This window comes from Mus pahari, chromosome 13 (assembly GCF_900095145.1).
Source record: "Mus pahari chromosome 13, PAHARI_EIJ_v1.1, whole genome shotgun sequence".
Classification (NCBI taxonomy): domain Eukaryota; kingdom Metazoa; phylum Chordata; class Mammalia; order Rodentia; family Muridae; genus Mus; species Mus pahari.
The window spans coordinates 28,428,674-28,445,923 of record NC_034602.1 but is presented as its reverse complement, the minus strand read 5'-3'; the positions used below and the strand labels follow the sequence as shown (position 1 = coordinate 28,445,923).

At 50.7% G+C, this 17,250-nt stretch overlaps 1 protein-coding gene across 5 annotated transcripts in view; it reads right to left on the bottom strand.

Annotated features, from left to right (window-relative positions):
* Positions 1-17,250, bottom strand: part of Rgs12 (regulator of G protein signaling 12) — a 94,714-nt gene that overhangs the window by 12,784 nt on the left and 64,680 nt on the right. For all 5 annotated transcript variants that reach the window (XM_021210481.2, XM_021210482.1, XM_029545134.1 and 2 more), the window contains 8 exons: positions 6,812-6,981; positions 5,937-6,029; positions 5,117-5,260; positions 3,690-3,869; positions 3,287-3,440; positions 2,327-2,403; positions 649-843; positions 291-364 (listed from right to left, as the gene is read on the bottom strand). In XM_021210481.2, coding sequence (XP_021066140.1) covers positions 291-364; positions 649-843; positions 2,327-2,403; positions 3,287-3,440; positions 3,690-3,869; positions 5,117-5,260; positions 5,937-6,029; positions 6,812-6,981 — 1,087 coding nt within the window. The remainder of the gene's footprint in view (positions 1-290; positions 365-648; positions 844-2,326; positions 2,404-3,286; positions 3,441-3,689; positions 3,870-5,116; positions 5,261-5,936; positions 6,030-6,811; positions 6,982-17,250) is intronic.

The window sequence follows — 17,250 nt, the reverse complement described above, 5'->3', positions numbered from 1 at the left end:
CCGTGGTCCTCAACCTTCATGACAGAGGACTGAGCAGTCAGGTCTCTGCCTAGAATCCTCTGGGTAGAGACTCTTGCCTCTTTCTCCACTATGATGGAGGGCTAAGCAGCCCACATGTGGTGCCTGCCCCATTGCCAAGACTCTGGTGGGGCGCTGGCATTCTTTTATGGCCTGACATGGGACAAGTACATGCTCACTGGGTAGAAAACAGATTAGCAGGAAATAGAGGTCCTGAGGCTCAAATTGTGGAGGCTTTGGAAATCTCCAGAAACGTGTATGCTGTTTCTTACCGAAACAAAGTACGCTTTTCCAAGCGTAGGTCCCTGGTGGCCAGGATGCTGCTGTCCTGATGCAGCACCAGAGGCTGAGGAACAAAGACACCAGAGTTAACGTGGGAGCATGTGGGCTTGACATGTAACAGCACACAGCTGCAAGAACAAAAGAGCAGTGCAAAATTAGCCTGACACCCTCTAGACACTGGGGTGTGCTGCCATGCACCCACCGACCCCCTGGGAGACTCCACCTGCAGCTGCTCTGCTTCACGGGTGGTAGTGGTGGTGTCAGGAGTGGAGCACTAACAAGGCAGGGGGAAGGGAGCAGACAGAGCTAGGATACTGGTGGCTCACTCACTCCTGCCTCGCACAGTACCTTGTCTCCGCCCACCAGGAAGAGGTCCACAGCAGCCCCATTGATGCCATGCCGCTCACACAATCCAGACAGGATCTCTTTGATGGAAAACCCGGACTTGACAGCCACCACACAGGATGTCCCGTCTGGGAGGTGGACACAGCAATGTTTGGCAGCCTTATCTTTCTCGAGTGCTGAGGTCCTACAGGCCTCTGACTGTAAGACAGGGAGACAAGTGTCGGCAACTGGAGGTAAGGGAGTCTCCTGAGGAAGATTCAGACAGCCGAGTCTCATGTGCCCAGTAATCTGCCTGTCCCCCATGCAGTTCCACATACACAGAAATTCAGAACCCGCCACAGGGCATCCCCTGACCCCAGAGCTGATGGTGTGGTGGGGTTTGGAGGCCAGGACCAGAGAGAGTAATGATCTCACTCAACTATGGTAACTATATGTCTCACAACTGAAGCATGGCTGCTGTCCTGCCAGATGAGGTTGCCCGGCATACTATTGTGCTGGGGCCCACCTCACCTCTGGAACCTGAGGCTGTGATGATGAGTTGCCTATAGACCTGCAGGCTGTCCTGACCCTCTGGTTACAGCATTAGATGCCTGTCCCAAGGGCATAGACTGACCTGTGAGGCCTTTACAGCCATTTCAGAACTGTTACTGCTTCCCCCATTGTCTGAAAATGTTTTTGTCTTTGCTTGTTATTTCAGAAAATGGGTGGGAGGTGGGACTAGATGCAGATGACCCATGGACTCACTGTGGCTCCTCCCATGAAGTGGCAGAGCCAGTTCTCACCCTAGCCTCCTGGTCACCATGGGGAGGAACCTGGGCTGGCCACTGGATGGCGACAAAAACATGGTCCTGCTGGCTCCTGTGCCATATACCTATAGTTCTCTTTGAGCTGTGCGGCCAGAGGACTGGAGATCCAGGTGAGACATCCTCCCCAACCCCCAAGGCACATGACCACCACCCTACTGACACACAAGTACAGGCACTTCATGTTTTCCAAAACTAAGCCGGGGTGCTGGGCAGCAATAGGTAACTGACCCATCGTGTCCTTGACAGGGTGTTTGGAGAAAGAAGAAATAACCATCTATGTTAATGCTAATTGTTGTTGGATAGTTTCAGATGTCACAGTACTGACAACCAACAATGTTTCCTAAAATTCTTATTAGGCAATGGTTGACAGAGTAGCAAGTCTTGAGTTTTACCCAGTTCTCCTCACAGCAGATTAGCAGAGCAGGGTAAGCAGGGTGCCTTGAAGAGACCTGCAGGACTCCACCTAGCTCTTAAGTAGTAGGCGGCCAGCTCCTAGGAGCCTGGGGCAGGCACAAACACTGGAATGTTAGAGTCAACAGGAGGTCTGAGCATCAAGCTGAAGACAAAGCCCTACTTCAAAGCTACTGTGTACTCTTAGTGGGAGCTCAGAAATTTGAACTAAATCAGAACAAAGGCATCTAAGAAATAATCTCAAGGCTAATTTTAACTGTTCGCAGTACCCTTCCCCATCTACTAAACAGTTTTTCTCGCTGCCCTAGAAAATCTGGGCTGGGACCCAGGGTCAGTGTCCAATCCTGACACACTGTTTATGAAACGAACGCTGGGTGTTTAATGAGCCAGGCTTCATCTACCAGTTGATAGGTCAGCCTACGACTCTTGCAATGAGGGAAGGTAGCCAGTGAGGGGAGACTCACCAGGTCTAGGCTCCCCGCAGAAGATACAGAGCCCTGGGACTCCCGACGGCAGAGGCCTCCATTGGCATGAGGGGCATCTTGAATGAAGGGAATGACTAGGGTGAATCAGAAGCCACCACATCACATGCTCTCACTCATAGAACCCCTGTCTCACCCCTCAGATGGAAAGACATAATACAACAAGGACAGAGAGACAGCAAAACATGAGAGGCCCTTCCAGGCACCACTTGCTCCACTGGGGTTTAGTCAAACACCTCCCTCACAACAGAGGTCAACTTGGGTCTTCCTCACAGATCCCATTCATAGCCAATAGTCCAGGTCATTAATTGTTCTAACCATGATCTAGGCCGGCTTACATACCACGTAAGGGCCTAAACACTGATTTACCCCAAGTCAGAATGATGCTCAGGCTCCTGGACCCAGTGATCCACTCTGAACAAGTACCTTCTCGGGCATCTATAGACCCTGTACCAGACAGACAGAGTGTCTGAGCTCTACTGCAGCCCTCCCCAGATGACTGCAAGTCTGCCAGGGACGGGAGGCCTCCATGGGACACATGCCCCATCTCCCGGTCCCCACCCACCAACACAATGGCTGATGCACATGCATTGGCACAGGCAAGAAGCTGTGCCCAGCCACAGGGACAGCACATTTGTGTTTGTTTCTCTTTGCCCAATTCTGTTTTTCCAAGTTTTCTACTGAAGCACCTGCTACTTTCATAGCAAGAAGAAAAGGAGCCCAGTCAGCCAGATACCCTGCATCAAGGAGTTCCCAGAAGGTTCTGGAGCAGACCTGCTTCCTTGGCTGGCTCATCCCCAACTCTGCTGGATTCCCAGGATTTGTGACATTTCCTCATCCCTCCAGATAACTCTGCTGCATCTCTGCCTGCCCGCCATGGCCTCTCACGTCACCACGGCAGTCCAGTTCCCACCCACAACAGCATGGTCTGCATCCACATACCATGGGCATGATCACCATGGTCCTTCTTCTTCTGGGACCGCCCTGTGCTCCTGCTCCTTGACCAAGAGAAAAAGGCCCCTCTGCGTTTTTTCTCACTATCCTCGTCCCCAACATCTTCATTCAGGGATCGTCCTGATTTTGATTTTCCACTTAACTGTCACCAAACAGAAACATCAGTTAAGACACTAAAGAGGCCCAACATAGAGCTCTATGAGTAAGGATTCTGAGGAATTGTGTAGAATCGTCAGTGGGTCAAGGGCACAGTCCTCTCTTTCACCACTGAGGTAGCCAAGGGTTAAGGGGTCAGGAAAGGGTTCAGGAGTATCTGTGTCCTACAGGCCCCACCTCCTGCTAGTGTGTGTGCACAGCCTTACTCTCATCCCCACAAGGGCTAGCCCAGCACCTTTTTTGGTGTGGACACATTGGAGTGGTCAGAGCTGATGCTGTGCTTGGAAGCTGGGCTGCTGGGGACCTGCTGAGAGTCCGGGAGGGTACGTCCCTCCACCTCTGCCAGGACGCATTCTTGGTACAGCTGGGATTTCAGAAAGCGAGTGTAGCTATCAAACTTCATCAGGTTGAAAATCTGTGGAGCAGATGCCATGCAATAGAGTTACAGAAAGAGCGGTAACTCCTTAAATCCTAGGTGGTACAGGAGATCTTTACCCATGAATGAGTGACATTTTGGAAGGGTGTCATTCCTGCCAACCCTCCCTTGGGCCCCAGGGTATTCTGATGTTAATTAGCTCTCCAGGGACCCTTCTGATCCCTGTCAACAGCCTCTCCTTTGTCACTCTGAGTAGGAGCAGTCATAGGGTCTGCACAGCCAGAAGGGCAAGCAGACTCAGACTGTGGCTGCCCCCTCAGCAGGCCTCCATTTCCTAAGGACTTGGAAGGCAGCTGTTGCAAGGGTAAGTGAGGCCTGGGGAAGATCTGCTTTGTTTTAAGCTAATTCCTGCAACCTAGTGGCACAGCAGCTGGCAGGGCTGGGGAGCATGTTCTGGACGGGTCAGATCACATGCTCTTCCAGAATTAAGATACAAACATGTAAACGGGGTTCCATGTGCATCCTGTGACCCAGCACTCAGAGGCTGAGGCGCGAGCATGTGAGCCTCCTGTCAGTGGCGGTGAAGCTACAGTGAGATCCTGTCTCAAATGACGACTGCCGTTACTGCTACTAAGCACGTATACAGACAGGTCCACAGCGTTCTGGATGTACACTAGTGTGGCAGCTTTCTCTGGGCTGGGATAATGCAGTATCATTCGCTCTCAGATGCTGGAAGTGACACTGAACTTGCTCAGGGTCAGCCCTGCAATCATCAAAGATCTTCCATAATGTGCTGTTGTGGCCACACTGTAGCTGTCATGTTCTGTAGGTCAAGTGTGCCCAATGTGCTTAAAAAAACTTTTTATACTTATTTATTCATTTATTTGTTTAGTGAGAAGTGTGTGTGTGTGTGTGTGTGTGTGTGTGTGTGTGTGTGTGTGTGTTGTATACCTGCCATGGTCTGTGTCTAAAGAGTACAACGTATACAAGTTGGTTCTCTCCTTCCACTATGTGGGTCCCAATGATCAAACTCAGGTTGTCAGGTCTGGCGGCAAGAGCCTTCATCTGCTGAGCGATCTCACCAGCCCCAGAGACTTTTGAAAAGTAATATTGTCCCTTACTTTGGTTGACTGTGGGTACGTGGGGCTATCTGTGGCAAAGGCTTCTTTTTGTTCCTCAGCTCTACTGAATCCTTTTGAGACGGGAGCCCAGTGGTCAGATAGGTTTGTCGCCATGCCCACATGACCAGCAGCCCCCTTCCCAGAGGGCACGTGCTACAAAGTCACCTGGAGCTGCTGTTCCTTGAACATGTCAGGGTGGGGTGCATTGAGAATGTCATCTGCCAGCTGGGCCTGGCTGTCAATGTTGACAGGAGTGGTGGCTTTGCTGCACAGGAATTTACTGAAAATCTCCCGGGCCCTGTAAGAGAGCTGACAGGTAGAAAGGTGAGCAGATCTGTAGACACGCCCACTGGACACACACTTCCCACCTGTGTCTCTGAAGCATTCCTAAGGCTGGCTCTGCTTCGGGGCTGTCTATAGTCAGGCTTATCAAAGTAAATACAGAAGAAAGAACCAGGAGGAAACTTGCATCGGCTCCTCTACACATTTCTAAATGGCTGCTTTGGAAGGGCCTCAGAGGAGGATCTGCCAGCAAAGTGTGCGTGACAGGGGAGGGCAGGAGAGCTCAGTGCTCGGAGCACAAGAGACAGGCATGAGGCCACTCTGTGAGGACAGGTGTTACCTTGGGGGAAATGGCACAGGACATGGCCAGGGCGGTCCTGGGGCAGCTAGAGAGGTGCTGTTAAGCCACAGGTAGAGGCTGCAGTTTGCCAGAGTGCTTCTCCAAGTCCCTTCAGACACTGTTCCTTCCTACCCATCCCAACGTCGAGTGCCACCACTGCCAGGCTCTGTGGCAAGGCATTTATGCAGACTATGTTTAGGAAGAATTAAATGTCACATACTTAGGTTTTTATTCTGAAGCAGAAATGTCACTTTTTTTTAAAGTCATGTAAGAAGCATCCCTCATCGACTGCTCAAGCAACACTTGATGTAACCGCGTGCCACCTGACCCTCACACAGCCCCCTGCTCTGAAGAGCAATTTACCTCTTTTTTGTCATGTGCAGGAACATGACTGAAGCATTCACAGGCCTGCCAGAATAAAATGTTCTCTTCACTGAATTCCTTCCGCAGAAAATCCTGAGAGAACATAGGAGAGCAGTTGTCACTCTACAACCCCTCTATGCAGCTGAGCCCCATGTCCCTTCCCTGGCCCTCTTTATCTACACCATGGCAGGAGAGGAGCCTCTCAGGGGCCTTGAGAGCAGGCATGGGGGCTGTGCAGCACACGTGAGCGGGCCATCTGCCTCACAGCTCTTTTCTCAAGTGCTGGTCATCTTTTTTTTTTTTTTTTTTTTTTTTTTAAAGAAAAATACATTTTTAGTTTCTGGTTAGCATATAAAATATGACATCATATCACTGACACTGTTATCACATGCTGCTCATAATCACTCTCTCGTGGCTCCACCCCCACTCCTGGATCCTTTAAGAGCTGTATCTGTCAGCACGCATTTCCAAGAATTCTGAAGAAGCTCCAGCTAGGATGATGTCATACAACTGTAACCCTAGTACTCAGAGGATGAGGCAGGGGGTTATGAGCTCCAAACCAGCCTAAGTAACATAGTGGGATCCAGTCTCAAAACAAACAAAAACCAAACACACAGAGCCAAGGGACTCTGACGCTCCATTGAGAGAGCGAGAGGGAAGAGTGCCGGCAGGCAGGAAACTCCAGGGCAGGAGGCAGGCCAGGAAGGGGAAACAGAACTGCCAGCCCCTACAAGTGTACACGCTACCCTGATCCTTGAGCTTGGAGCAGCTGCTGGACGACAACACCTCTAACGAGGTGATGCCCAGTCTCTGAGGTCTGAGATGGCCCAGTGAGCACAAAGTGCTGGCACCACACAGCAGTCCCCCTTACTCACAGAGAAGTAGCGAACACCAACGGGATCCTGCAGCAGACGCTCAAATGACACTGCCCAGCTTGCGACTCTCCTCTCTCGTAGGCGCCGGCAGCTCTGCACACTGGGGAGGCTGGCATTGCTGCTCAGGCTGTTGTTGCTGATGCAGTCCTTCAGGTCAGCTCCCGTCAACTCTGCAGGACCACCACAGATAGACCTGCACTTCGGAGGCCACAGGGACCTACAGCCAGCTCTACTTCCCACAACCCATGTTCTTCAGTGAGCAACATGCACTGCACCTGAAACCTAGCCAAGGCTTTCTAGACTTCAGAGCAGTGAAAAGAACACACCTCAGCTTCCCAGGGCTGAACAAGAGAAGCTATTGCCTAAGGTGTGCATACAACACAGAGCAGAAAGAGCGATGCTGAGCAGATGGAAGGCGGGAAGGCATTTATAAGTGTACCACAAAGCAAAAGACCCTGAGTGAAGTCTGAGGAGGGGCTGCAGTTGGTCCCATCACCCTCCCGGTGCTGTCTGCTGCAGTTTGGATCTTTGGCTCAGTGCTTGTGCACTTTTCTGTGTGCCGATCAATTTTCAGTGAAGACATAAAGCCACACTATCCAAACTGAGTATTTAACTGTGTGTCATCTGGCAGCTCATTCACTAATGACCCGATACAGGAAAATATTACAACAAAGAGCAGGACATGTGTCTAGGAAGACCTCATCTATCACCCTTGTTTACTTGAAGCAGCCCAGGGGATGAGAGGAGGGCCACAGGCCAGTGTAAGCGGAACTATAGAGCTGTTTATACATGGTGCTCTGGTGAGCAGGGCACATGGAGCTTCCGTAGATGAGGATGATCCTGGTCAGAGACAAGGCCAGCCCACTGTGGGGTGGCACTTCTGGGCTATGCCATCAGGGGGCTCAGGCAGCAGAGCTGATGAAGGTGATTTTCCACGTGGGATCATTAAGGAAATGCTGCTACGTCACAGTCACAGGACTCCATCTGCTCTGAGCATTCGGGACAGGCTATTCAGGATGGCCTGCCCTCTGGTCAGGTCACAGGACAGATTCCTGGGGACAAGTTAGCAGGCTCTAGCTTGAGGCCAGCCACTGAAGTGCCCTTCCTATCAGGGAGGGCAGGAGAGGAAGACAGGGGACTGGAAGCAGCACAGACACTTAAACTTTCAGATCACACCCGGAACTGCATGCCGATGACATGCAAGCCACAACATAGAGGGCCGGGAGGCCCAGCATGGAGACTACAAGTCTAGAGGAAAGTGACCCTGAGGGCTAGGAGCCAGGCCAGAGGTGTGACTATAGCCTCCCAGTACATCTCCCTCAGATCAGCATGGTACCCAGATTCAGTATTGGGCAGGAGCGTTCAAAGCCAGTCAGTATTTAGGTTTGAAGCGACAAGGGAAAGTCGTGTGCTAACAAACTACAGATATTTATGTCAGAAGAAATGATATTGTGAGATCAAAACTTTGACAGTTTTAATTTTTCTTTGACCCCCCACCTACACCCACACGCACTGTCTATGCATCAACCACTGTTCTGAGAACTAGAAAGAGGGGCTTGGACCAGGATACATCATAGGACCTCTAGCCTGTTCTTCTGGAACACTGTTTAGCAGGGTGGCATGGTCGGAGCGCTGACCCTGCTGGGAACTGAGACTGTTCAGGGCCACCAGTTCACCAGTTAACTCAGCCACCACAAACATGTGGCGTGAGCACCTCACATACTCTGTGGGGCTGGGATCCCACACGGCTGATCTCTGAAGCTGATCTGTGTCCAGTGACCGGAGCAGATACTGATTTCCTCAGAATGCACGTTTAAGTCCAAAACAGGTTGACAGGTTCCCCAAGAGCTACTACACAGGCGAAGTGAGACAGTCTCAGCAGAGAACTAAACAGAAAGCACAGGAAAAGGCAGGATGCTCTCTACCTAGTCCCATTGTGCCACCCCAATCCCCACTATATGCCATGCCCATGCCCACTGAACACCACACAGGCAGGAAGATGTTGTGGAACAAAACCGTTGGAGGAGCAGAAAGGAAAGTGCAGGAGCAGATGGGGACAGATGCAGTGGAGGTGGGGACTGAGCCACATCTGAAAAAACTCAGGCTGGACTCTTGCTTTCCAGAGCCATTAAAGCTGACCTCATAGGGCCCAGGGATTTAGATGTGATATGAAATTGGAGAAAAACTGGGAGATCTGAGTGAGGAGAGGCCTGGAGGGAAGCTCCCACAACACGGAGCACAGCGGTATCTGAACCCCATGGAAAATGCCCAGGCAAGAGGCTAAGGGTGACATATAACACACACAGACAGACTTGGTGTGGAACATTCCTCCTACACCAAGACACCAGGTGGATGGATGAGCCAGAAGAAGGCAGAAGGAAGCATGACTGGTGCCAGGCTTCTAAGCACATGGGCATGGCTTAGAACCCACGGAAGGCTTCAGACCACTCTGACTCACCTTAGGTGGCTACAGTGGCTCTACACAGGCTGGGTGACAGTCCAGACAGATATGAAGACTTGTACATCAAAGAAGGTATTTAGCACTGCCAGGTGCATAGGATGTCAGAGATGGAGTGACCTATGCCACCCCAGAGGCAGAAGCAATGTGGGCACACTGCACATAGAGCACTGTGCCTCATGCAGGGTCCAGTCTACAGTTCAGGATCCCTCTGAGCTCTGGTCCAAGGGCACATACATACTACCTTTTTAAAAAAAAAAACAAAACTGTATGAAGGCTAGTGGGGGGCAGGCTCTGCTATGACCCTGGACATCACCCAGGAAAGCCAGGTGTAACTCCCATTCTGCTCAGTGAAGGCTTTTGGTGACCAGGCTCCCCATGGCAAGTGAGGGTACTGATGTTGTGGACTGCATCTTCTGATAATGAGGTCACCCTTATCAAATGAACTACTAAGCCCAGTGGAGTAAACAGGGCAACTCTCCCCCTCCCACTTCTCCCCCTGAGCAATGAAGTCTAAAGTAAGAATTGAAGAAGGAACAGAAGTTAACTCAGAGTACATGAAAGGCCCCATGATAGAAGAAACACAGCACACAACTATGACTCAAATGAGCAGCAGAAACGCTGGCCGGCCGCATGGGCACCTTGGCAATGTGGCCTTCAGCTTAGACAGGGACTGGTAAGGTCCACTGTGCTCCTCACAGTGGAGGTAGCCTGGAGAGCAGGAGGGCAGAGGAGGTAAGGCAGGACTAAACTGCCCATAGACCATGTGATGAAGCTTGTGCTTCTGAGTTACAAGGTGTTTGTAATTTTAGACAAGTTCAGAATGAGAAATACCCACTTCCTCTGTGGCCGTTGTACCCAAGTGCTGGAGGAAAGGTGGCCCAGCCCCCATCCAGGCCTGCAGACCTCTCACCCTGCTCATCTGCATCCTGTCCCTGCCTGCCCCCTCAGCAAGATCTACCTCACTCCCTCAAACACCTGGGTTCCTGTGCACACACTGTAATGACAAGCCCAGTGGCTAGGGGTCACTGGTCCCAGTGCTGCAGCAGGAAGTGTTGTGTTTGTAATGGGAGTGAACCTGTGCAGACTGAGTCAGTAAGCGAGAGATGACCAGAAGGCTCACAAGTCAACACTGACACTGAGTCGGAGCAAATGACTGCTCTGCTGAACTCCGCTATGTCACTGAGTGTCCCACACTGTACTGTCAGCCAGGATTCCTGGTTGGGGGAATCTTAAGCATGGACACTGGGGACAAAGGAAAGTGGTGTAGCACCTAAGCAGGAACAGCTCAAGTGGCAATGACAACAGTGGAGAGGTGACACCACAGAAGAGGGGGACTAGGGCCTATCTCCTGGCAGCTGGGCTAGAGACCCACTCAGGTGAGATGTGCCATCAGACTATTTCCATGACTGCAACAACCACTTCATCTAGGACAAGAGGACGTGTCAGGTGCTCTGGAAATGCCTCCCTGGGACTGTGGGACCACAAACTCGGCCTGGAATCCAGCATAGCACATGGACTTAGACAAAGACAATACAAATACTGAGGTCACACACACACAGAGAGAGAGAGAGAGAGAGAGAGAGAGAGAGAGAGAGAGAGAGAGAGAGAGAGAAAAGCAATTCCTGGATCCACAAGAATGACAAGCAGAAATCTTTGAAACAGAGCTGCTAGTGGAGGTTTTGATCCATCTGGAGTGTAAGAGGCTCGCAAAGCAGAGGGGTACAGGTAGAGTGCCCTTAGAGGCCTGGCACAAGTTGCTTCTGTAAGTTGAATCTTAGTGCTTCTAACAGACTACACATAGGAAGTTCCCTCCCCTTTTTCATCCATTTCCAAGTTCAGAACTGACACCACGTTCCAGCATTACTAGTCACATAGAGAACAATTCACCTCAGGGTAAGCCTGACCTGGGACAGCAGGCAGCACCTCAGGTTGCCATAAAATTCCTTGCAAACCCCTCTCTATTGCCACCCCAAGTTCAAGACCAGGTCAGGAGATTGACACATGTCAAGTCTGAGACTTGCTGGCCTGCTGGGAGCTGTCCTCTTGGTTCCCTACTGTTAGTCATTTGAGTGAAACGCAGCTTAGCTGAAGAAGATACGGCATGGTGGTACCTGTTCACCTACACGGTGACATTAGTAGATGTGTTCTAGGTGTTTATTTTACTGTGGGTCTTCTTCTTTCAGTCAAATGCTGTCCTGGTGAGAACGTGTCTCAAGTCTGTGGCGGATTTGCCGAGAACTGTAACAGCTGCCAGCATAGCTGCCGAGAGACTGCTTAGAGATGTGGGCTGTAGGTTACACTTCAGTAATTCCTTACGACCGACAGTGTGCAGCTACTTCTCTGGTGTGCAGTCTCAACCCACGCTCAGCTTACCATATAGCTCACCCAAACCATGGCCCCAAGTATTCCAAATGTTCAAGTCTCAACTCTAAGCCACGTGGCAGTCCATCCCAGCATAAGACCCCTCACACGCAGCAAACACACCTGAGGACTGCACGAGTCAGCCTTCTCTGGTATTCAAGACAAGCTGACAGACAGATGTGGGACTTTACCTGGGTAGAGCTGATAAGAGCCACTGTGGTGCCATCTAACCAAATACTTCCAACCATTCACGGTAAACCACCCTTCTGAGTCCATACCAGGCTCAGCCTGGGTGGCTTGGGGTGGAGGCTTGGGCCGCGGGTGGTGAGGACATGGCTCCTTAGATCAGCCTCGGGGGGGTAGGTGAATTATTGCAGATCCTCAGGGACCCTCACAAAGGCAGTCCTCAGCCTTCCAGCAGTGGCTACTGGAAAGGCCACACAGCCTCACAAAGCTTCAGAGTCATGCATAATGCACAGCCGGAGTGCCTGCTTCAGAGGCCTGAATTATTCACAGGGGCAGAGACACTATTCTCCCAGTGCTGGGGAGGAGCCACTCTGCAGTTCACTAAACAGCAAGGGGGGGGGGCACTGGACGACACACAGGATGGGGATGCATGGCTCTTTGTAATAGTTATAGGATGCTGTCTTATTTCCACATCATCTTGAAAATCTGAAGTCCCATAAACATGACATCTGCATTCTCAGTGAGGAGTGACCTAAAGCTATGGAGTCTCCAGGGCGTGCACTTAAGGAACAATCAGCCTGCACTCGTCCAATTCCAAAGCAAGCTCTGAGGCCCCGACAGCACGCCTCTGAGAAGCCTCAACGGGCTGGGAGCCCACCAGCTTTGGAAAGAAAATCAAGCTGCTGCCCCCTCATATAAACCAGTGGGCAAGCAGAGGGGAGAGGCAGAACTGGTGAGTCCTCCATGGTTTCTGAAGCCAGGACTTCACCCAGGCACCACAGGCTCTTTCTGGCCATAGTTCCCATGAATTCCAAATTTGGTCTCCAAGATGTGTAAGGGAAGGGATTTGAAGCCGAATGACTTGTGACTTGAGAATACTGTTCTTTAGTACAAACCTGTCAAGTTCCAGTCTCTGCCGTGCCTCCCTTCCTTCAGCACACTTCTTTACCGTCGGTGTCTGAAGTGGGAAAGACACTCTCACCGCCCATGAGGCTGCCACTTGAAGCTCATAGGAGTCTTGTTGGGTATGAGGATGAGCAACAACAGGACCCCTAGTCTCCTCTGGGCCCTGTGGCCCTCCTGCCACGGTGCCTGGCGCCCCTTCCAGGAGCAGGAACTAACCTCAGCACCTCGGTGGGCTGGGGTTGGAAGTCAGCCATCTCATCTTGGCTTCTCAGAACATCAGGCAGAGAAGCTGGTCATGTAGACCAGCTTCTGTGTGCACCAGGCTAGTTTGAGACCTGATCCTCTAGTCAAGGCACCGGTTTTCTGCACTGTTACTCTTTCCCCTTGGAATATATATAGGCTAAGTATCCTCAGTACAGAAATATGAAGTCCAAACTGTCCCCAAATCAAAAAAGTTTTGATGAACAAATATACTTCTACAATGTATCATTACACGCAAACACATAAAAGCACTGAGTAAAATCACCCTTAACGCAAACGAAGCCCATGGGAAGACTGGTGTCCTATCCCTGAGAAAGCAAATTTTATACATGCAAATATTCTCAAAACCTAAGGGAAAAGTCAGAAAATTAAAATACTGGTCCCAAAGATTTTTGTAGAAGGGACCCTCAGCCTCCCACGCTTAGGCAGAAACTCTCATTTGGCTGAATTGTCCTTCACGGCTATTCTGGGTTTTCATTAGTCAGTGGCTCACTCTCTGTTGTCTGGTACCTTTCTTCTCCACTCAGTCCTCCCTTAGGTGGTCTTCATGTCTCCCACACACTGAGCACTGATGGGAAGCAGACACATACCTGCAGGCCTACCATGTGCTCTCCCTGCTCACCCTAGGAGGTGGTCTTTGCTTCAATGTCCTGGTTCCATGTACTGAGAACTGTCCTAGATACCAAAAACTCATAGGGGTTCTCTGCCCTAGGTTCCCACACAGGACAGCTCGGAAGTCCGTTTCCACGTCTCCATACTTACTGTTTACCGATGGTCACGGATCTCAGTGATCCCCCAAGTGTACTCTGGCCCCCTCTGGGATCTGTAGTGACAGCCCCCTTTCCAGCAGTGGACACTCTCCCTTTCTCTTCTGATACCTCCACATATTCCCTCAACAAAAAGCACCTGAGCTCTCCAGAGCTCCTTTGCAGAGTCCCACCACCCATGGACCTTGCTGAGCTGTGAAGTCCTTTCATCTGCTCAGTGAGCATGCTCCCTTTATTCCCATAATGGGCCTTGTAAACATCAGGAACAAGGTCATCAGTGTGGCCAATTTTAGCCCAGGCAGACAGCCCAACATGACCTTTTTGGATCTAGGTGAAAAATTATAATGATCACTTATACCTATGTCTTGGCTTTCTTATGGAGAAAAGCTAACACCTGCAGAACTGGGGCCCAAGAACAAAGTACAGAGCCCAAGTTATATGGCCAAGTACTAGAATTGTACCAGAAGCTAGGACACCATCAAGAAAGGCCTTCAAACTACCTGGAAGTCCTGCATGAAGGAAACGCTGACATGAGGAAGACAGCACTGGCCTCACCCCATTTCCTCTGTCATAATCTGTGTATCTGAATTCTGTCACCTTTCTCCCAGAGCTGCAGGCTAAGAGCACTTCATTCTCATTGCCAGCCAGGTGACAGTTCATATTCAGCCATGAGGAGGGCTCAGGGCAGGACTGGCTGCTACAGACTGCACAGGGTAAACCAGAGGGAGGCTGTGGCTCCACACCTGAGAAAGCCACAGTCAGCAGTGACAGATCCTGATAATAATAATGAGCCCCACAGCACCTCCTCAGAACAGATCCCCCACATTCTTGGTCTAATTCAAGGGGTCCACTGTGAGGGTGAAGTTGCCAAGGTCTTAGGACAGTGGTGGGTACAGCTGGGCAGGCATACAAACTCCCGACTCAAGGGGTCCACTGTGAGGGTGTCTTAGGACAGTAGTGGGTACAGCTGGGCAGGCATACAAACTCTGAGGTGGCACCCCAGTACCCTCTTCTCCCCTTGTGCCCCTACACAACAGCCAGCCAAGCCTCATAGGCTCATACAAGGCCAGACAGTGCTTTGGGACTCTGGCAGGGGACTGCTATACCGTACATGATTATGTATTCTTCAAGGCCCCAGGGAGACAAATGGGAGAAACCCAAATGCTGTCCTGAAGCTGAGACCAGATCCATCTGAGTGCAACAGAACAAACACAGCATGCGAAATGACACTGTGCTTCAGGAGAAGAAATGCCAAGCAGATGGGCAAATGCCAAGAGCCTTCAGGGCCGTCAGAGTGGGCAGCGCAGGAGCTGCCAGGGTCAGTGTGGGAAGTGGTGGGGGCGACAGTTCCTTCACTTATCATACCACATTTTAAGGATTCAGCTGAGGAGTCACCAGCTGCCACCAAGAGGGTCAGGACTACAAGAGGCCCAGGGGATACCAGGAAAGGGGTACCACCTCTCTCAAGCCTTGATCAGACTTACACAATGGCTGGAAATAAAAAGAACCACATGATTCTTTAACTAGATAATTCCTTCTCAAAACAAAATTATTTTATATTGACAAATCAAACTTGATAACATGAAAACCTTCTCGTTTTATGTTCATATCAGTGGCCACACATGAAACAGTCACCTGGCATCAGGACCTGGCTGGAGGAGACAGACACACTGCCCAGCCCAAGGATCCAAAGGCTAGGCTCATGGGAAGGCTGATCCTCCCCAAAGTCAACAGCAGCCACTGTCAACCAAGCTGAGCCTGTGCTTGCTCTGGCTGTTGTGCAGGACACAGATGAGGACATGTTGTGCATACTAGACAGGACATGAAGTCACAGAGGATATATAGACAGACTCTAGTAGCAAGGTCCACTTCCAGTGTCCAGCCCCGGAAGATGAAAACGTAACACGAGGCCAAGGAACAGACCCACTTCCCACATCTATGCACATGGTGACATTTTCAGCTGGCAACTAAACAACTTGATTTTCTGCGATGGTTATACTTCACATAATTTTGATAATAAAAGTAATGTTAAATGTAAAACTAAAGATGATATAATACGCACCTTTTATTTGACTATCAATGGTAATCCTAGGGACAAAATAGAGCTTGGCTGAGCTCTGATGGCTCCCCAGTAGGACACACACCCCTTCACACACACGCACTCGGGCACGCATGCAGGCACACTTGTGCAGTGGGTATTCCCTCTCCTCTTGGGGTCCCATGTGAAGCTCTACAAATCTGCAGCCTCTTAGCTAGAGGCACAAGGTATGATGCCAGCATTTTCCTCCAGCTTCTCCCTAAAACTGGATGTAAGAGTGAAGAGAGAGAATAGCAGTGTGAGGGGCGGGGCGGGGCAGTGTGAGGGGCGGGGCACTCATTAAGTGTTTCCAGGCCTCTCTACTCTAGCTGCTCCTCATGCAGGCCACTTGCCCTTGCCAGCAGAACGGACCTAGTATGGGCTCTGGAGCCACACACCTACATGGGAGTTGGTGCTCCTTCTAGAAAAATAAGGCTTCCCCTTCTACATAAACAATGTCACCAAGGGTGTTCTGGCTGTGCCAAGTGTAATGATGGTGCTAACTTCATAGGATAGGGCAAGCTCTACTCCTCTCTGGAGAGCCACTTAACCTTTCTATAAAACCCTGTAATAACTATATACAGGAAAGCTGTGAGTGTCAGGCACACAGAAGGCACCGAATGTCACCAACTAATAACTGGGTCATGCTAGCCTTCACTATCACGTGAAAGGCAAGTAACTAGCTGCTACACGTATCTGCTTTGCTAAGTCATGATTCATAAAATATTTTCCCCCTAAAATTTTAAAGACAAATCTAAAACTTTTGTTGGTCAGTGTCGAAGACCACGTTCTCATCTTCTCCCTACAAGCAAGGCGCCCCATTTGAGGAAGGCCCTGCTTCTCTCTGGTGGCCTTCATGTGTCCTGGAGGTCAGGGCTGGCTGGAGCTGGGCTTCGGGTCTGTAGGTAGACGGTACCCACCGTGCATGGCACATACGGAGCTCCCCCCTTTCCAGTCCTAAAGACTCTCCTGGCTTCTTAGTCTTGGCTAAACCCATCCCCGCAAGCTGCTGAGATGTGGGCATCCTCGTGGTATCCTTGGCTCTAATAGAAATGCTCCTGATTGTTGGGTAGAATTTTAAGACCACACAAGCCAATCCCCGACTCTATCAGCTGCCTCCCTGGCCTCCATGGAGTGAGTCATTTGGCTTCCCTCCTTCACTGATGTGACAGAGCTGTCGATGTGCCTGTAGTTGCCTGCCCTGAAAACATGGACCTGATCTGAACCCAAATGTACCCGAGGGCCTCTAAGTGCTGTGAGGAAAGCAGAAGCTCAAAGCCTGCCCCGCACCACGCAGAGCAGCTCACTCCGGGGGCATCCAGTATGTAAATGTGAACAGTACAATCGTAATAGTTGTACCTGCATGGTCTTAGGAAGGGGCAAGCAGAGTAGGACAAATGTGATCCTTAAAGGGGAGATG